This window comes from Notothenia rossii (genome assembly GCF_949606895.1).
Source record: "Notothenia rossii genome assembly, chromosome: 9".
NCBI classification, from domain to species: Eukaryota; Metazoa; Chordata; class Actinopteri; order Perciformes; family Nototheniidae; genus Notothenia; species Notothenia rossii.
In genome coordinates this window covers 64671876-64693923 of record NC_136907.1, presented here as the reverse complement: position 1 = coordinate 64693923, position 22048 = coordinate 64671876, and the positions used below count along the sequence as shown (strand labels likewise).

The window sequence follows — 22048 nt, the reverse complement described above, 5'->3', positions numbered from 1 at the left end:
ATTTCTAAATTTTCATTAATTCCAGTATGAAGGAGGGTGTAGATTTATGCTCAAAAAACCAAAGTCATTCAATCATGAATCATAAATAATAACAATGAAAGTTGAGGTTTTACATAAACTTTGAACAGCTACTTGTGTAAACATACATTTGCTCCAGAGGTGGAAATTGCATCTCAGGCACTATGAAAATGTGTCAAATCACTCAATTATAACAACTCGAGACAGCTGGCAGCGAGACAATTAGGAGTGTGAAAATGATAATGATGATTATGATGAACAAAAAAATTAATTGCTTTGTTTTCAAACCGAGGCGATATTTACAGTCTTGTGTGCAACCCCTTGTCTGTTCATGGCTAACGTTCATTTCTTGGTTAGTTGGGTAACCCTCAACTGGATTCAATTAAAAAAAGGCAAATCATCGCTGAAAAACAAATATAGAGATTTGGGAAAATTCTGATAAAATGACATTTTTTATTTTAAAATCTTGAGAAATGTCTGGTAAATGTACTGTCACCATCGTTGAATTATTTAACAGGGCCCACCAGGCACAGGGGCCAAAGGGGTCAAGAGCCTCTGTTTGAAAGGGCTGTTAACAGCTCTAGTTGGAAAGTCAATCAAAGAAACACAAAGACAATGCATACCACCACAAAGAGACAGAAAGGAACCACAAAGAATCCTGAATTGACAGAAAGTGAAACAAAAAACAGCCACAGAGATACGTCAAAAACCACAAAGAAACACACAATTATCTAAAAGAGACACTAAACAGCCACAAAGACACTCGAAATAACTCCAAAGCTAAGCAAAACCACTGCAAAAAGATGTATATCTGAATAGTAATTGTTAATAATCACAAACTTGGTGCACAATCTAATTCCCATAACATGATTGTCATAAAGCCGAAAACAGGGCAGGTTTTCAAAATTATGGAAATTCACAGTTTTTACAGGATAGCGACAATGTGAACTAGGCAGTTTGAACAAAAGCTAATTATCCACTCATACCAGAATCATTGGAATCTTTTGATTCACTTACAGATAAACTAAACCCATTTTCGTAATTAGATTAATTGATCTTGTTTTGGCTTATAGTTGCTTTTCATTACACTTGTAGTAGCTCTTTAAGGAGTAAATTGAAGGGGATAAAAGTGATGTCAATAACACAATACTATTCATCCAACTCGAAGAAAATAATCTGGTGAAATGTGCCTCAATTAAACTATTTCTCTTCACCTGAGCCATTACATGTTATATTCCCTCATTTTACCCTCACAGTATATGTCTAAATTCATCAGATCACTCAAACAGAGAAGCCAACGAGCATAAGGTGGTGTAAACCTCTGCAGAAGGATGCCTCTCTGTCTCTCTTTGGCATTTGCATATTAGAGTGTTTTCTGGGGAAAATGAGCTGTAGAAATTAATTCAGGATTAATTGGTGCCTTTATCTCGTTAGGACAATCTAATTTAGGGGATGATGGAATTGTTTAGACTCCCTTTTGCATAATTGGATTGCGGTGAATGGCTGTCATTACCGTCTTTTTAGCATCGTCTGTGGGCCCCCTCTCTCTCCTGCCGGCCCCAGCCTCATAAAGAGCGATGATGTGTTACGCCAGTGTTTTGCTAACCCCTGGAACACACCAAGCATGCTGCAAGAGGCAAGCATGTGGCTAACCGCGCAGCAGTGATTAACTCTCTTCTCAGAGCCATTAGCATTACAGCAAGCAGCACGCTGTTGAGGAGATCTCACATGAACACATAAGCATGTGGCTAACAACACGGCGATCATCGGCTGTTAGAGACAGCCATTAGTTTTTAGTCTCAGACGTTGGCATGCCTTGGTGTGTGTGGTTCTGACAGAAATACCTGACCCCCACAGGAGCTGGGCAAGACATCTCAAAATATCTCAACGCTTTTATTTTTGTTTTATTCTCCGGCACAGAGACGGCTTGCATTGGGCTAGGTTTTTTTGTTGTTTTTTTTAACGTGGGATGAAAATCAATATGAGAGAGGCAAAGCTCATGTAAAGGATCACTCGCTGGACTACCTGATCTTCTCACTTCAACAACATTGATGTAACTATGGAAACAAGTTCCCAAGATAAACGGAGATATGCCTATCTCCTGACAAAAGGCTCTTTTATATCACTCCCAGCCAGTTATACCCTATACCATAACACAAGAGAAGCGTATATCTGCTGCTCCTCGCTATGATACCATCATCATTTTTCTGAAAGCACAAATTGTATGATATTATTCTGCGGGCCGCTCTCTAGTAAACAAGGCAGAGTGAAATCTAATCTATGGTGCTGATACTCAGGCTGAGCCAGGCTAATTGAGTTGATGTAGTCTGTCCCCGGAGGAGCTGGACATACAGTCAAGACGGACTCTATTAAGTCATATAGCTCACATACTGTACTTACTGGAAGTGACTTGCGTTTATTTTGTCACAGTTGTCAACGGTCGTGACGCACATAAAACTACGGAAAGTACAATCTGATTACTTGCATGTCATTATGAGGATTAAACTGCAGAAAAGTAACAACAAGCAGCCGTGACTGTCCTTATGTCTGCCGTCATTCCCTATGCCTTCCTCCCCATGTTCGTGATGCAGTCTGTGTCATGCTTTTGATGCATTTCAGCCCCACTCTTCTCGTCTAGTGCCATTTCCATTCTTTGCATAAATGCAGTCTAACAGTATTAAGTATTCATGCGTGTTGGGGAAGGTGGTGCCTGTCCTTCAGGGTAAGTGTCAGGCCTGCGTGCGGCACAAGAAAAGCCCCGGGGAGAGGAGAACATTAGGATCCATCAGCCTGACAGACAAATCATTCTCTCATGTAAACATAAATATGAGGGTATGTTTCCACCGCCATCCCACTATCTGTTGCTAGGCTACCTTGCATTAAGCAGTGTAGCTGTCCCTGTTCATTTTGCTCCAGGGATTCCAGCAATACCATCATATAACCTGCTGAGTCTTAATGAGAAGGCCTGCTCATATGAGTGGATATGAACATGGTGAGATGTGAAATTTATTCAAAACACAGGAATTCAGCTGTCTGTCAGCGTCGTAGCGGCATGGAAATGTTTATGAATTTGAAGTGTTTTGGAAAAAGAAGCTTTGAGGGAAATATTTCTCTGCCTCTGCACAAACACACCTGACATAAGAAAAGGTCACAATGGATCAGCACACACACACACACACACACACACACACACACACACACACACACACACACACACACACACACACACACACACACACACACACACACACACACACACACACACACACACACACATACTCACACGCACTGATGCAACACACGTTGGCTTCCACAGTTGCTTAGACACACATTCACACACACACAATAAACAATATGTGACGCTGAGCTCCATAAAGGTCATTTGTTGTTGAGGAATCACTGATCCCCACGAGCATTAACAAAGTCAATTAACAATTCTTCCACAAAGAGGAAAGGAACCCATCTCCCATAAAAATAGAGCGCCGAGTGTCGTCCAAGCACCCTCACAATTATAACAACTCTGCGTCCCCCAGATAATTATGTGAGCCATAAATGGGGAGAGAAAGACAGTAGAAGGCAATGGTCACTGAGAAGAAAGAGAGGGGAGATGAGGGGAAGCAGCGCCAACAGCTGGTTTGAATAGATTGTGTGTGGGATGAATTAAAAAGTTGAACCTTTCCCTGGCCGTATTCAGATGTCTGCCGCTGGGTGATTAATCATGGCCGTCAGGACCTGTAATCCCTTTCAGTGGGAAACAAATGCAGCCACTGTCCTCTCTTCTCCAATGCGCCCAGGGCCCAGGGCCACCAGCCCGCCTGCCTGGTCACAATACCTGAACCGCAGAGAGGGCACCCTGGGGAGCGGGGATGTGTGGACACACTGTAATCTGCTCCAAACATGATGGGAGGAACAAAAAAGCTGGATTTCAACAAAATTGTATGGCACCCTTTATTGGTTTTGTAACATCCTTTTTGTATCTCGCAGTCAATAGTTGAGGCAGGTGGCACGGCGGCACGTCCAACGCAAATGGAGCAGCTATGAAAAAAACAAACATGCCTTCGGGGACCTAAAGAAGGCTGTGAATGGCTTTAGATGACAGAGGAGTTCTTTTTTCTCTGACTGATATCAGACCTCTCCTGCTTGCAGCTGCTTTAGTCACTGAACTTCATGTCACGTTCCTACACGGTGGTAAACAGCTGATCTAGTTTAGAAAAGACAGTGAGAAAGTCAAGAGCCAGCAACATTCAGAGCCCGGGAGAAGAAAGTGTGTCATCAGCATAAAAATAGAAGCCCTCTAACGAATTCCTAATCATATCCCCCATTTCCTCGAGGGGCTATGCTAAAGAGGTTAAAACACCAGCCGGTAGATGAGAATATGTGGCGCATTAGCTCTGGAGATTAATTCTTGGCATTCCAAAGGTTTTCACTCTTATTGATTGTTAAATTCCCCATTATCTCCTCAGAACCACAAAACAGGACTATTCTCTGTGCAGCCATGTGTCCTTTCTGCAAATGTTAAAAGCTCAATAATGGGGAGTAATTTATCCTTAATGTCTAACACTAGTGAGGATATCAGGGATGCTCTGTGCCTACTTTGTCAATCAATCAAGGGGGAATAATATCCTAAAAGCAAAATGCACTACTTACACATCAAAGGCAGTGAAGAAAGCATCAATCTTGACTTAAGCTTGACTGAATCAAGTAATGCCTGTGTGGCTTTTACGAGTGAATAAATTGAATGCCCTTCAAAAGGGCGCCCCCGTACTGATTCTAATGGTGTATATGGCCTCGCAGTGATCACCCAAAAAAAACTTAGTATTAAAAAATCCTTTGTATCCAACAAAAGGCAAATGTCAGTGTTCCCACTGAGTGAAAGAGTGCTTTTATATGTGTGAAAGGTTGTGAGGGTAGTAATTCAGCGCGGCCGCAGAAGGTGGTGTGTGTTGGCAGCACGGCAGGCTGTGGAGAATGAGCCACGGCCAGCCGTTTCCAGAGCCTTTGTGTGTCTCTGTTTGACCAGGCGTCTCCTGGTCCACAGGAGCACAGCTTCAACACATGGAGCAAAGGAACAAAGCAGCCATTATCAGCCCTATCTCATCCCCACCCTGCCTCGACTCACTGACACCCAGGGACAAACAGTGGCAGGGCCCGGCCGCTCAGCTTTGCTGGGGGACTCTAAAGCGGACACTGAAGCGGACTGGGAGGTCCATTAAACACATAGGCGACACCTTAGCTGTAGACAAACATCAACACAATAGCATGCGGCGCTGGTTGCCACGGAGATGGGGGAAAACAGAGTACAGCGCCAGCGGTGACAAAGAAAGGGAGGGGTCAGGCATCGTGGGCCACTGGCAACTGAAAAGCCTCTGCGAAACACACAACACCCTTTCTTACTTTGTGTCACAAACACTGTATACCTTAAGCATCCATTCAGTAACACGTAAAGATTTACCGACAAGTAATCTGCATACAGGATCTCTGCAACGCAAAGTTTATGCTAATGAAAATAGAGTTTCCAATTGAAGCATATGTGCAGTTTAAATTAGTCTACTCTTAAACTAAATGCTCTGTATCAGTATTTACTCCTGTTAGATAATAAACATTGCAAATTCCTTTAGTGAGTTTAAACATGCCATGCTTGGTAGCAGCTCCTTTTTAAGACACAGTAGTTGAAAACACTACATATGTTTCCATATATGTTGATGAAAGTAATCACCCTCAGTTTATCATTCAATATAGGTAGAATACAATCCAAATGTGGGACAAATATCTTATTTTTGTTATTTCATTCTTGATAAATGTAAGGATTAGAAACGCACTCAAGAGATAAACTTAAAACTAAGTTAAGACACAACAAGAAAAAAGGATACGACTACTTTACATGAAGTAAATTAAGTGTTTGCAATGGAGGCGTAGTGAAGTATAGACGTTTTAAATTCTACATTTTCTCAGGCTAAACCTTGAATCCCATAAAATAGCTAAAGAAGTACTCTGTCAAAATGTTTAAAACAAGCCTGTTTTCTTAAGTTGACACTTTGGAAAATCTTGGCTTTCATTGGATAGTGAGAAAGGCCTGCACTATCAATCTGTTAACAGAAGCTGTGTTTGTTTATTAATGATGTATGCCTCATGTCTGCTCTCAGTTTGTTAGAACTACAATAAAGTTCAATGTGTGACATAGACTACGTTTCAAATTTTGCATGTAAATTGTGAAAGTACAACTGAGTGTGAAGTGAGTGAGATCAGAGAAATCATCAAAGCTTTAGTAAAGAAAATGAGTGTGCATACATAAACACAAAGAACAGTTTACCAGTTTTTCTCACTTGGCTGTCAATTTAAATACTATAAATTCAAATCACCGAATTACAAAACCTGCTATTCCCACAAACCAAAGTAAACCATGTTAATTGTCTATTTAAATGGATGTCATTTATATTAGTGTAATGTTCTTGATGCTGACACATTTGCACCTGAAAAGTTATATGTTGGGTTTTTTGCCCTGTCTGCAGATTCCATGCTGGAAGAAAATATTATAATTGGTGTGCTACAGTCGAGTACTCGATGCCTTAGTCTAGAAATGCCAATCATGATATCCATAACTCATAAAGTATTTACAAATAAATGGAGCTGAGGTTTTGCCCTTAGATGATGATTCCAAGTGTAAATGAAATTCAAAAGCGGAGTGGGCTAAATTAAATTGGACAAGTAAGCTGAGGTACCAAACGCTGGAATTTATAGAGAGGGCATTGTGGAAATTGGAGTTTCCTGTTTTGATTTAGTTTTCATTCAGCACAAACTGCATGTGGTGATACATAGTGCTTTTCTGCATCACAAGAGTTTGCTGTTCAAGCCTGCTTTCTGTCTATTTTTTCACTTACGACTAGCGAATAAAACCAGTCGATACAATCATCCCCTCTGACCTCTGAATCTGACAGCATGTCTGCTAAACACTTCAAGTGTACTACGAGAAGTAAGTCAGTTTCTCTTTTGCTTTCCTTCCCTCTCCTCTCTTCCTGTGCTGCTGTTGTGCACAGCTCTTCCTCCTCTCCACCTGCCTGAGCTGCTGTGGCCTTGTCTGAATCCTCTGAATTCCCACTCCACTGCAGTGTATCCGCCTGGAAACACCACAGATGCCAGCACTTGGTAAGTTGCGCAAAAAACAAGGAAAGTGATGGGATGAAGATGTCAGTTATGGCAAATAGAACTCTGTCACACTCCTATAACATCTCTGTCACTGATTATCAGACCGGAGAGTCGAACACACACACATACGCACACACACACGCACGCACGCACGCACGCACGCACGCACGCACGCACGCACACACACACACACACACACACACACACACACACACACACACACACACACACACACACACACACACAATGTTGGGCTGATAAACAGAAGCACGAGAAGAGCTCTAATAACACTGAAGTAACCAGATGACAAAGATGTGGATATACACAGTGAAGAGCCCTGAAAAATACTCGGCACTGAAAACATTTTTTTTTAAAACAAGGCAACCGCAAAGTCCTTTGTAGTTTTCCCAACTTTAGGTGTCGTGTTAGATCACTGTCAGACTCGATGGACAGTTTTGAAGCAAAACCAGAGATATCATCTTTTTTACTGCAGGCTTTATTCTATCTTGTCAAAACATGATGCCTACATTACCCACAGAGTCGTTGGAGATTTGGGCGCTTGGTAAAACAACCTAAATAACAATAAAAAACAAAGTCCGTTCCATGTGTGTTCAGCGCAGCATTTCCATTTATTTTCCAATAAAAGTAGCTAGCACTAGCTCTAAAAGGCGCCAGATGACATCAAACGCTCATTTGCATATTCGTGCCATCGGGATTTACAAAAGCTTAGCGGTTGCAGTAACAGAGAGACCCCTTGTGGTTGAGCCGTATTAGGAATACATTATAATATAATACATATAAAAAATATATCTTGGTCATTTCTTGATGATATGAAAAGTAACTTTTTATATATCTTTTTGGAGATAGAGTTTGCCAAATTGATCAAGTAAACCTCCATTTGGCAGGAATGGTAAAGTTTTGTCGGTAGTTTCTAAGCTCTGAGAAAACACAGAGAGCGATTTGTTTGGCTTACAATACATCTTGGAAGCATTAGAGTGAGACAGTTGAAAATGTGTCTGATGCGCTATGCACTTTTGTTAAGCTTTTGTTATACTACTTCTATGGTGCAACAGGCGGTGCTAGCACTTGTTCAAACTAATTTACTTTTATTCTGCAAATAAGATGTGATTCAAGTAAAGTCTAATTCATAAAGAAGAAAAGAAAATGGCTGAAAGAAAGATGCCCTGTTGGCTTTCTGAAATCTGTTGAAAACCCTTCACTGGTTAATACCCCAAATCACATAATATGCACATTTTAACTTGTTGATTAGGTTATTCATCAAGAGTGACAAGATGTATTATTAAGAGAAAAGGGCCCAGGATTTTGTGTTACGTTGCTGCCAGGAGACCAGAGTGCTTTGTGAAAACAACCTGAGGACCTAGCATTGATTTCATATCTAATTTATTTCCTTGTAGACAGGGGTTTGAGAAAAGGGAGGGTCTTAAGCACTTGGGTTGTTTTTCTTGAGTCCTCCAGGGTGGGAGGAAAGGATCACGGGGTGAGGAGTCAAGGGGAGGACAATGTGACTGATTGAGCTGAGGCATTAGGTCAGCGTCGGGAAGCTGAATCAAACCCAAGCAAGACCCTCCTCACAACTAACTATGATCAAATACATCATCCGGCTCTGTCAACACATGTGTCCAGCTGGACGCTATATGACTTCCACATGTTCCTATGAGCTGGGCTACACAGCAACACACATTAGAGGCCTTATCAGCACGCAGCTCAAAGCAGAGCCCTGACAAAAGCAGCGTTACAGCGGAATAATGGATGCATGAAATCAATCAGTGAGTTTCAAAAGGTCATAATGGGCAAAGAAACCATATCATCTCTAAAATGGTCCACAAAGAGAAATTCAACAACAGGACATTAATTGGAAACGGGTGAACACGACTTGTTTTAAAATTCAAAACGTGTGTGCTTTTTACATTAGCCAGATAATTAATGTGCTGCAATCATCACTAGTCACTATTGGGATGAGAATTAATCTACACAAAAGCTCAATTTCAAAGAAAATGTATCACAAAGTACGTTTCTTTTCAGTATTCTTCCAACATTCGTCCACGGTACTTTCAATACAGAATTCAATTATGCGGAACACCTGAACAAACAATATCTCACAGCCAATTATTCAGCGCCTTGGAGACCATTGGCAAACAAATTAGCAATGTTAATGTGAGAGAGTCTTGATATTTTTGGCTGTGTGTGCTTACAAAGGCAGCAGCACTGCTCCCCCGCTCTATAGCTTTTCGGGCTATTGTTGACTGATAAATTAAACAGATTTGACTTGATTTGAGAACAAAAAGGAAATTTCAGATGTCAGTCTGCTCCTCTTCCTCAGATAGGAGTCATCTTCAAACTGTGATTGCAGCATTCATAATTGTCAGAAGCTTCTAGACTAAAAAGAATAATGTTTTTGACTCCAGACAGCCGTATTTCAGGTTCAGTCTGAGCAGTGCTACTCTGCTTGACATTTCAGCTTCCAGACAGAACAATGAAAAACTACCATGAGATATCTTGGCAAGGCTATTGCCCTGTGTATTGATTGGGCAAAGGCCCAACATCCCCTCACTAAAAAGAGATTAAAATATCAGACTTGTCTAAGACATTTATGGAGTCTGTGACCTCAGCCAACGCTAAAGTGGAGTACATACATCATAGTCCATCTCTGTGAGCTGCACTGAGTCTTGAGTAGCACTGACAGAGAGAGAGAAGAGAGGCTGAGCATTCAACTGCACCTCTATGGGCTGATGCGGAACAGATTAGGCTCCAAACTGTAGGTGTAAATCAACTAAGTTGTTGTTTCATTAAAAATTCACACCACGTTGTTGCATGTTAATGTTTAACACTGTGAGCTGTTGTCTGGGATGCTTCTCTTACACCCTCTTTTTTTTTTGTTTAAAATGGATGAGATGGATTCTGTGGGAAAGGCAGTGAGACAAAAGCGTGAAAGATGTGTGTATCCATTCACAGCTCCAGAGGACCTTCATTACAGAGCAAGCAGGTCCTGTCAACGTCTTTTCATTACATGGTCCCATATATCCACCCCTGGTGTCCAAACGGTCCGCTCTGTCGCCTGTCAAGAAAAGGCACTCTCGGGGAAAGTCCTCCTATCTCCCCGATCCCCTTCACCACGCCTGATTCCAGACTGCGAGGCGGGAGAGGCCAGGCAGAAAGGGAGGAATCGTGTTTGCCATCAACAGCTCAAGAGAGTAGCATGGCAGCAAGATTGATGACACCCTCCCCGAAAGTAACAAAAGAACTCCTGTGCACGAGGGCCCGCTTATGGGGCTTGATAGAGTTGTCATCCTCTTAATAAACAGCTCTGATATGTCAGCGGCAGTGGCAGCAGGGACTACACCATGTTCACCCACCAAGCCATGGGCAGGACCACCTACTGGCACCACAGCACACACATCCGCGGGCAATCTCTCCACATGGAGCCCCTGTGGGCGTTAGCAGGACGATTACTGGAGAAGAATAAATAAACGCTAAAATATTCCTGTCTCTTAAAATCATTGTTGTGCAAGACAGACTCAAGGTAAATTATGCAATAACATCTGTGGAAGTAATTCACATTCATGGTGATTTTGTTGGGGCGTGAGTTTATCTGTGAGACACAAAACAAGTGCCATTTTTACCTCAGTCAAGGAGGTTAGGTTTTGAACTCAGTTTGCATGTCTGTCAGCAGGATTACAGGAAAACTACAAACTCAATTTTCATGAAACTGGATGGTAGGTTGTTGTTTGGTCAAAGGAAGAGACCATTACATTTTGGAGCGTTTCAAAAATAACAGGGAGGTTGAATAAATTATGTTTCACTTTCATTAACGTTGCTATATTTTGGTGCATTCGTGTCGTTTGGGAAAAATCCCAAAAATGAGTTCCTCACCGAAAAATAATTCATCTACGGTCGGAACAACGACATGGAAACAGATATTAACGTGTTGCTTTGAGCCATTGACCACAACATATCTACTTTATGGTGTCCACCTTGTTTCCACATATGGTCTTGAACCACATGTACAGCAAAATCTTTCCAACTCTATCCTAGGAGAACGTTAATGCACCATAAAACCCACAATATTCTGAGCAGTAAAACAAAAGAGTGCTGCTACTTTAGTTCATCAAAAGAACCACCAGGATACTAGCAATCACAATAACTAATGTCTGTGGTGACTGTCAAGCCAGCAAAAACAAACAAAAACCATAGAAAATCAAGAAGTTGTTAAATAAATAAGTTAAAAGCAATAATAAATCTTGCCAATATTATTAATGTACATTTTCTCGGGGTATCAGCTACTATAATATAGCATTACTGTATACTACCATTGCTTTTTATAAGGTTGTTTCACAGTAGCATGAGTTCTGTGTTTTAATTTAAAGCAGAAAAACTGAATAAAAAGGCAGCACATTTTATCAGGAATATGAGAGACGAGGATGACAAACACACAGATTCCTGCCATGAAAATGGACCCAAAAATCGTTTTATATAGTCTGCCACTTACAATATTCACTTATTTTTCACCAGAAATGTTGTTGTCTCTGTCACGATTCAATCTGCAGCACTCTCCCCACATGCTGTATAATACCTAGTTAAAGCCAGCAGGGTGTGAAATGGTATTTGGAAGTAAATGAAACTGACTATGAAACAGTGGAGTTGGGAGATATTGCCATGTCAAGATGACAGACAAGTCCTGGAATGGAGCAAAAAAGTTATTATCCCAAAGAAGAGCAAGGCTGGATTAAATATAACCCATGATGCCTCACACCGCTCTGCCTTTATCCTCGCAGACACCGGAGAGAGAATTCATACAAAAAACAGGCAAAAGGCAAAGATCCCAGCTGCAGCCCAGACTCCTGCTGATTTTCATTTGAACAATCAATAGTATTTCATGCTGCCGTGCCAATAAGTGTTATTGCAAAGTGTTTGGTTATTGATGCTCCATATAAAGTGTTTTGAAGGAGCTTTAGAGGAACACAATCCCTCGAGGCTCCTCCTGGCCTGATTTACAGCTGAACCGATGAGTCACAGAGGACATGCTGGGCATTGAAATAGCGACAAGTATGTTGTCGGCCTTATTAATTTTTAAGGTAGAGTGTTGTCCTGTGGTTTATTAGAGGACATGATGATTAATGACAGCAAGGGATTGTAAGGGTTAGAGCCTAACTGTTATAAGGTTGAGCGGGGTGAAGGCATATGAGGCTTGGCGCGGTTCTTCATCAACCTGTGCTGAGTGACGAGCTGCAAATCAGTTTCAAAGTCTATAGAGAACATGAGTTTTACTTTAAAATCCATTCCTGAGAATTTCCAATCAAATAACACAGCTCCATTGGAAGAGTCAAGGTGAACATCATCCTTTGTTTGTACCTCGGACTCCAACAATCTTTCCAACACATTATATTGATATCACTGCTAAAAATAGCCCCCCTGCACCCTGCCCTCTCTTTAGTTTCATCTATGGAGACCCTCGATTAGAGCCTGACAAACCAGTCAGCATTTAATCACACAAAATAAGTAATTATCAAAGGGAAGGTTAATATCACCTTAATAATCAATGAATCACCCTAAATCCGTTTAAAGAAACATTTACAGGTTAAAGGGGAAAATACCACTTCAGTACCTCAATGGTTGATTAAAATAAACCATAAGTCCTAAATTGGTAGCTGCTGCCCTCTGCTGGAACATCGAGCGATTCTCCAAAACAAAGAGAGCTTTGTTGACAGCCATGTTTTAATCTGTGTTTTGTGTATCCTTGATTAATAGCTTTGAAGTGAAACTGATCTTTACTATTAGCGAGTGTCTGATTTCACAACATATTAAGAACGCAGTATTTTTGTTGAACACTTAGATGATGACCATCACAGCACCCAAAAAGTGGATCTGCTAAAACTATTAAAACAACAGGTACTTCTCACACAAACTAAACTAGTGTTTCATTTGATCTATCAGTCAATTAACGACCAATTTTGTATATTGCACTGCATTTCTTTTTCATTTAATAAAGCTTTCAATTGATTGTTTTTTACTAAATGAGCATTCAAACTCTAAATACAGATTTTAATATCTCACCTTAGGAGGTCTAGCAGTATAATAAAATGTAATAATGAAACAATGTGATGTCAGTTTTTGATCTTGATCCAAATTGTAAAATCATTGAATAAAGATATACTGTAAATAATGTGGATGGGTTGCATCACAGTCAATACCTGTTCCGCGTCATCAAGCCTGATACTAAACAGGTGGACTGCAGAACTGCATCCATAGGTAAAAAGCACTAAAATAATTAGTGTGTTTTTGGGACATTGATTAAAAGTAAGATTCCTTAAAAATATCAGATTTTCAATAAAAGATTATTGTTGCCAAAAAAGGTATGCTTATGATATTTAGGCAATTACCATGGAATATCTAAAAAATGCTATCAGTTCAATTCATCTTTAACTCTGTATATTTTGCGTTTTGTCTTCAAATGCACAAAACTGGTGGAAAAAGTGTCTGTTACTGTATAGTGTGTATTAGGCGCCGCTAAAAAGTAGCCTTCTGCGTCATTCTATGCGTCAAAAGAGATGTTTGTGCTCCCTGACCTGGTAGAAAGTCCCTCTCTTATGAAGTCACTCATTTGTTTATCCGCTTTGGGATAATAAGTATGATAAAGAGAGATGTGGGATACATTCATGAGATGTAGACACAGTAAAACTTCACTTGTATTACACTTGTTAGTTGTATTATGACATGACAAGTGTCATCATATTGAAGTGATAAGACATTAACCGACAGTCACATCAGATTCCCACAGTATCAGCAAGTAGACACTATGCACTGATTTATCCTGGTCTAAATGTCTACAGCACTGTACACAAAGTAACCCTGACTTTCAGATGTATTTCAGAATTCAAAAATATAATGATAATTGTCTGAGATTTATAATAATGATGGCCTGGTTACATACAGTAAAATACAAATAATCCTGTAAATGTCATATTTATGTAAGCTACCACTATTCAAACAATAAGTTCTCTAAATAATTGCAATTACTAAATGTTGGGGAAACCAATAACTATGTATTTTATTAAGTTTGTATGAATCGTAGGATACCCTTTAGTCTGTTTGTTATATTATTTAGTTTGAGCTAGTTGTATTGACAGTAGTTCTGCCTCGTGATGCAGACAAAGTGAAAGTTTTAGCCTTGTAAAAAATAATGTCATTTGTTAGAGATAGCCAACGATATGTCAGTCAGACAAAACTTTGGCATCAAATAATCTGTGAGTATGTGTCCTTATTAGTATTAGTTGATTATCTTGCGAAAAATAGCCCAGATACAAGATTGTTGTCAGGGATTGTGTTTCACTATTTTGGACTGTGGAGCACAAATGTCAATGTATAATTAGATGTTATCTTAAAATGAAATCTTACAGTGGACGGGTGAAAAAAATGAGCAGATAAATCTCTGGTAATAAATGTAAAGACTATACCATTCTTTGAAAAATAATCCAGGATTTATCAAAATAAAAAAACAGAACCCAACCCCTCTTTTTCGGAAGTTTCTATCCTCATATTTTAATACCATTCTTTAGTTTATATTGCTCTTTGTCTGGCATGGATAGCGATATATAAGTATGTATTGCACATTCTTAATTTTGTTTATGTAAATATTTCATTTTATTAATCTTGTATTAAATGTAATTCTTAGATTACTCTTTTTTTAATGCAAGTTGCAGCTACTATGGCAATTTCTTGATATCTGAACACGTTTTGGTTTCAGCATCCATCCATCTCCATGATAACTGAGTAAACTCTCACAACTCTGAGATGTGGTAAAAAGCCCTAAGCAGTTTGAGGAACATTTTCATTAAAAAATATCATTGTTTTATATTGCACATATAAAACAATAATTTTCAAATATTTATAAATACCACATAGTACACCTATGTGGTATTTATAAATATTTGAAAATTATAGTTATCAATACCATGACTGACTCCAGATGTACTGCTTTGTGAAAACTTAATGAAAAATAAACATCAGTATTTTTCCCCAAAATATGTTTTCAAATGAAAGCTGAAGCCTCAGGTCTTTATCGTTTTGGTCTTACTTTGGTCTTGACTCCTTAGGTCCTCCAGAGTAGAAGTCTGATGGTGTTGTTGTTATTGCCACAGCAATCATGATACAGTGCCTCCTCCTCTTCCTCTTCCTCTTTCTCCTCTTCATCTGCTGCTCTGGAGGTCTGAGTCCATCAGGTGGTGCTGTCCATCCACTGAACTGCAAGACAAAACAATATCAGAAGGTTGTTCATGATCATTTGTATGATGTCATGCAATGTGTTTAAGTGTGTCACAGATACAGTTTCATTTAATACAAATAAGAAAGATGTATAATGTACAACAACAACAATATGTAACACTACAAATCAATAAGGCAGAATATAAATAAAACAAGATGAAAATCCAGATCCAAATCGTAATCAATGATAACATGTAAAATGCATGAATCGTATACAAATATATAACTTAAAATGGTCAGTATAAACACAGAATAAATGCCAGACTAAATTAAGTATCGCATAGTTGAAGTATTGCGCATTATTACATTATGTTACAAAGCTTTTGTCCTTGGTGTATCAGAGGGGGCCAGAACCAGATCAAACAAGAAACGTTAAAAGGGACACAGTCGACCTGGATACTAAAGCAACAAAATGTCATTCTGTGTCATAGATGGGAGAGTCTGTAAATATGAATACTAACATTGTGTTGCTGAATTCACTTGGCACACTTTGTCCACTAGTTTGAATCCAGGGCACAAAAGGGCTGCAGGCTGATAAGCTACATGTGTGTGGTTCATTTCTTCCTACAATGATTCAAAACAACATACATACACTGCAAAAACCCTGTTTTCCAGAGGCTGCTGCAGAGCTTTGGTGGAGAATTCCTCTTTCTTTAGAAGTGGGATCAAATAAATGTCCAGCTTCTGCCACAGTGCCAGAGGGTGGGGAATGTATTTTAGCCCGCAGTCAGGCCATTAGCCGACAATCATTAGGAGTTTTTCTACACTGTCTCCCCCCAGATTGTCTAGGATAACTACAACTAAAGAGTTGTTCATCCTTGTCTCAATTCAGCACCACCTTTACTTACAGTTCAAAGCAAGCTTAATGCCACAAGGTCAGTTGGCATCTTGAGGATTGAGGCCTTAGGCGACATCTCCATGCTCTTTGGCCCTGGGAACATTTCACGTTGCTTTGCAGCTGCAATTAGTGTTATCAAAGCTGGTAAAGGTGCAGCATGTCTGAATACTATGCTGCAGGGTAGCTTGTGAATTTACTACAGCTTCCAAGTGTAACTAAAGTATTTTTTAAGTGTAAGATTTTTCACAACATCAATCCAAATCTGAGATATAACTAAAGGTAGGCTATTGAACAAATGTAGTGAAGTAAAAGTACACTATTTACCTCTGAATTGTAGTGGGGTAGATGAACCAAGTTGCAAAAATGTAAATACTCAAGTAAAGTACAAGTTCTTCAAAATATTACTTAAGTAAATCTACTTTGTTACTTTACACCACGGAATTTCGTTTAAATGTACCTTATTGAAGCAGTAGCTAAAACCGTTTATGCTACTAGACTAGCATTAGCAGAGTGACGTTAGATAGTTGTTGCCGCCGTCTGCCTCACAAGGCTTTTTGAGTTTTTCTACATCCTAAAGGTAATGTACAGGCTGAACGTCTACACACTGGAAACATTGCTCAAGACCTTAAAACGCTTAAAAAATGTGTTGATTGTGATGTTTATCATCAGGAATATAGTCATTTGAGCTACAAACAATGACATTAATTTACAGTGGAGCGTATTTGTTTTCCTCATCAATTTCCTCTCAGTGTGACGCATTAAGAAGGCCTTTCAAACTATAGAAAAGACTTCTTAATCTTTCATTCATTATTTTGCAACCAAACTGCCATGAGTAGCCTACCTTGGGAACATGAGAGACCCAAGTTAAACATCATACTCATTTCAACCAGAGGAGGAGAAGTCAACCCATTTTGCATTGTTACAGATTATTTGAAGGATTATTCCATTGACTGTATATATATATAAAGGATTATTCCCATTTACGCATGATTTGGTCACATGTGCATTCAGGACAAAACCGGAGTGTACCGGACGATATTTTTTAGTGGGATTACATAACCTTTCCCATTTAAACCAGTTATCCCATGCAGTACCTGGCTCCCCCACAGGGTGGCGTCTTGCACCGTGAACTATCTGAATGTTTTATACTAAGGTTGTTTTTACGTTGTTCCACACGGTTGATTTGGTCTCCAATAGTGAAGCACGTTTTCCATCGCAGCATAGTTCATACTTTAAATATAATTCCTTACATCGTTCTTACATGAAAATATAAGAATGCACACACACAATAGTGGAGGAGCATGCACTTGCAGCAGCAGCAGTAGCTGCATGCGGCTGATCTTCTGCTAGAGGGCGTAGCGTTTCGTTGTGCAGCCTATCCAATGACCGGGCTGCATGTGCCTTCAGTCAGCCTTGGAGTAAACACGCTGCCGCCTCCTCAACCAATCAAAGAGACGACGTACCAGTTCCTGTTCTTATAAATGTGCAGGGATCCCCGACACTTGGTACCGGAGAATGAGAGAGACACTAGCGAGATATCACACGACAAGACATTGGACCTCTAAGTCCTCTAGTTTTTATTTCGATTTCCTTGTTGTTCCAGGTAATATAACTTCTTTCCTCTGTGTGTTCTACTTTCTCTGTGGTGCTCAAACTCAGCGTGTACTAAGTGTAGCCTACCAGACTTTTCATTGTTACAGTTTTAAGACATTGATCTTACCAACCATGGGTATCTAATTATCTCCAGTGGATTCAGCTTTTGATTTAGTTTAGGATGGTATAAGTCTTATATGTATATTAGTGTTTTAGTGTAAATGATGCTGGATACCAACGAGGGAGCCTATGATGTAATGTTGTCTCACCGTGGCAGCCAACTATAGTAACCATGACTACTATAACTATTGGAAACAGGATGTACAGTAAATGTACTTTTTTGGCCGAATGTATATTTGTGTGTGTTGCCTTGTAATTACATTTTCCACGAGGCATCCTTTGTGAGCTTTCCTCATTAAATCCAATCGTAATGGTCATGGACATGCGGAGGCAAGTTCTCTTTGTTTCCAAACTAGAGAGGGGGGAAAATACTGGAAATGTGGCTTCTTTTGACATCCTCAGTGTTTTTTTCGTCCCTCCTCCTTTCTGGAAGAGGAAACAATGGTGGTGTTTTTGTTTTGCTGCGCCCAGTTACGCAACATGTGATCCAGAGCTCACCTAGGTCTCACACTGGCTCTCCTCTTCTTATCCTCAGGTGTGTTATAGAAGGAATTAAGATGGCTACGTCCTCAAGCGCGACGTTGAGTAAAACTGTGAAGCAGCAGTACATGGAGCTCCCTCAGGGGGATAAAGTCCAGGCCATGTACATATGGATTGATGGAACAGGAGAGGGGCTCCGCTGCAAAACCAGGACTCTGGATTTTGAGCCAAAAAGCATCGAAGGTAAGCAACACCCTCAATCTTCCATAAACTGTCAATAAATACTATGATTAAATCCTTCATAATATAACTCATCTGTGCCTATTCTTGTAGATCTACCTGAGTGGAACTTCGATGGCTCCAGCACCTCCCAGTCTGAGGGCTCCAACAGCGACATGTATCTGATGCCTGCTGCCATGTTCCGGGATCCTTTCCGTAAAGACCCCAACAAGCTGGTGCTCTGTGACGTGCTCAAGTACAACCGCAAACCTGCAGGTAACAAGAGTGAAACTCAGGGTCTCTAAAGTTTGAATGAATGGGATATTTTGCAACAGAGTAAAGAAAATATAAACTCTTTTTAAAACAATGGTTCCCTCTACAAATTAAATTGATAGTAAAAGTTGCTTGACTTTATTCCTTAGGAGGGGGAGCACACAGTTGCATGCACACTTTAATGACCAGTGGTGCACACATTTACATGCTTTGACACAAATTTGCATATGCATGCTCTCATTTATTATGTGCATACAAACTGCTGTAGGCATTTTTTTAAATGTAAAAGTAATGGACGGATAGTTAAAAGAAGCCCTAAATAGAGAGAGGACTAACTATAAATGTATTTTAATGTTTTTTGTTTTTTTAATCTTTATTCATGGGTTATGTACATTAACATGATACACAGCTTCTTTGTCAGAATGACGAACAGATGCTAGTGTAATAAAAATCCATAATTAAATCAGCACTCTAATCTAAGCAATCTCTAAAAAAGTAATTTACATAAAGTTTTGCTGTATTTTTGTGAATACTTTTATTAACCTTTTTTAGGCATTAATATTCTGGAGATGTCATTGTTTTTTCAGCCAAGATCATATTTAATAAATACTGAAGCAAATCAGTAATTGTTGCCTACCTTCCAAAGGACTACTTGTATAACTTGCCTTGCTATTCAAACGGCAAAACTGGTCTTGATCCGGGAAACTGTATTTTACTTTACCGCTGTCAGTCTCCTAATCCGAGTTTCTTTCTTGCAGAAACCAACCTTCGTATCACATGCAAAAAGATAATGGAGATGGTGGAGGACCAAATTCCCTGGTTTGGCATGGAGCAGGAGTACACTATTCTGGGCACAGACGGACATCCTTTTGGCTGGCCATCTAATGGTTTCCCTGGACCACAAGGTAAGCAGCCAGTTTGGAGAGTTTGTGCATAGAAACATGAATTTGTCTGGATGTTTTGTTAATAATGAATGCATTTACAGGTCCTTACTACTGTGGTGTTGGAGCTGACAAAGCCTATGGCAGAGATGTAGTGGAAGCCCATTACAGAGCTTGTCTGTATGCTGGAGTCGACATATGTGGCACAAATGCAGAAGTGATGCCTGCTCAGGTAAACATTCTAAAAGCTTAATCCACGTTTTGCCTTCGCTCATGTGTTTATGAATGACATTCACTTAATAATGCATCATTTATTATAATCTATTTGTGTTTGTGTGTTCAGTGGGAGTTCCAGGTTGGACCTTGTGAAGGCATCAACATGGGGGATCATCTCTGGGTGGCGCGCTTCATCCTGCACCGTGTCTGTGAAGACTTTGGCGTTGTTGCCTCATTTGACCCCAAGCCCATCCCCGGCAACTGGAACGGTGCTGGCTGCCATACAAACTTTAGCACAAAAGAGATGAGGGAAGAAGGTGGATTAAAGTGAGTGTCATGAAAGTTGACTTTAACCGCTCTGCTTATCTAAACATGTTTTCACATGAATGAATTTCTGATGGGAATTTTGTGGTTTCTGCTTTCAGAGCTATTGAAGAATCCATTGAGAAGCTTGGGAAGAGGCACAGCTATCACATCCGTGCCTATGATCCCAAAGGGGGTCTCGACAACGCCCGCCGTCTCACCGGCCACCATGAAACCTCCAACATCCACGAGTTCTCCGCAGGCGTGGCCAACCGTGGCGCCAGCATCCGCATTCCTCGCATGGTCGGCCAGGAGAAGAAGGGCTACTTCGAGGACCGCCGTCCATCTGCCAACTGCGACCCGTACGGAGTGACCGAGGCTCTGATCCGCACCTGTTTGTTGAGCGAGGAGGGAGACGAACCTGCGGAATACTAAACCTATAACTCAGTGACTCACTTCCACTGCCCTCCCTGACATTATCTTTTCTTTAAACTAGTACTGTATTTTTCTTTTTCTCCCGCTGAGAATTTAACTTTCATGTAATGGCTAAAAGTTGGCTGGTCAACTTAAAATATGACAAGGTAATGATATCCTTGGTAGTTATGCGCTGGTAATGGCAAGGTATGCCTTTCCCCTGTCTTTTAAAGGGATTGGCTTTTGTAACACTGTTTTCTAGCCCATGTCATATCTTTCCCTTTCTGTTTCTTGGTGACTAAAATGAACTAAAAAAACACATGGACACTGAAGAGTAGCGCTGGACAGCATGTGTAACTAAAAGAATCTGACTAGCTCATGTACTGTTAATATATGTTGACCTGCATTCTCAAGTATCCAGTCTTACATGTTACTAATTCTTTGATTTATGAAGTGTCTATTTTTAAATGGCAATGTTTTTGATGTATTCAGATTTTGACACACTGGGTCAACTTGTAAGGTACACTTTGTAGATGTCTGTAGACTCTGTACCCAGACGTTTGTTGTTCAAATGTGGTGGATCTGTCCATAATGCCATTTGTAGATTTCCTCAAGGAGTTTTATCCTTTTGTTAACTGAGATATTGTAATGCACCTGATTTGGTAAAACATCATGTTTACTGGACCTGGTGTTTTTTATTGAAACATTTAAAACTTTTATTTTATCACAACATGGCTCTGTGACTCTTGACTAAAAGGTAACGTTTTGCTAAATACTTCACTTTACAAGCAATGGAGAAGAGCAATACCACTGTGATAAATCTAATGCTACAGCTAGCAGCTTGTTGGCTTGGAAAAAAAGACAGGGAAACAACACTTATGTTTACTGATCAACACATTCCTCCAGAGAGAGCCAGGCTAGCTGTTTCCCAGCTTAATGCTAAACTGGAGATCAAAGCTTAGGAATCTGAAGCTCCAAGCTTTTTAAACACAAGATTTAATAATGATTGAGCAAACATCCTATAAAACTCTGGGTAGTTCTCACCCTAATTTAATGTAACAGCAAATGTGTAATTGGCCGCAGGAACAGTTGTAGCTGGTTTCTAGTTGAATGCCCAGACTTGAAAAAGCTGTTTAGCCATCTGGTGATATAAATTTCCTGCCGGCAGTAAACAATAACTCGGTAAAACGCCTAACCCTAACTTAAGTGAAGCCTTTTCCTTGCCAAATGTTCTGAAGTGTCAGTCAGGCTCATATATTGGCAGGAGCTC

At 40.1% G+C, this 22048-nt stretch overlaps 2 protein-coding genes across 5 annotated transcripts in view; one reads left to right on the top strand and one right to left on the bottom strand.

Moving 5' to 3' along the window:
• Nucleotides 1–15407, bottom strand: part of pbx1a (pre-B-cell leukemia homeobox 1a) — a 65169-nt gene extending 49762 nt beyond the window's left edge. For 3 of the 4 annotated variants that reach the window (XM_079650065.1, XM_079650067.1, XM_079650066.1), the window contains exon 1: nucleotides 15254–15407. The gene's annotated coding sequence lies outside the window, so the exon portion shown is untranslated. The remainder of the gene's footprint in view (nucleotides 1–15253) is intronic. The other variant, XM_079650068.1, reaches the window with a different exon arrangement.
• Nucleotides 15408–17725: 2318 nt separating this feature from the next.
• glula (glutamate-ammonia ligase (glutamine synthase) a) lies at nucleotides 17726–21508 on the top strand. Its single transcript, XM_079650518.1, has 7 exons — nucleotides 17726–17882; nucleotides 18528–18715; nucleotides 18806–18967; nucleotides 19723–19869; nucleotides 19950–20077; nucleotides 20189–20388; nucleotides 20487–21508. The coding sequence occupies exons 2-7, from the start codon at nucleotides 18550–18552 to the stop codon at nucleotides 20797–20799; spliced, it is 1116 nt and encodes a 371-aa protein (XP_079506644.1). The 5' UTR covers nucleotides 17726–17882; nucleotides 18528–18549; the 3' UTR covers nucleotides 20800–21508.
• The last annotated feature ends 540 nt before the right edge of the window (nucleotides 21509–22048 follow it).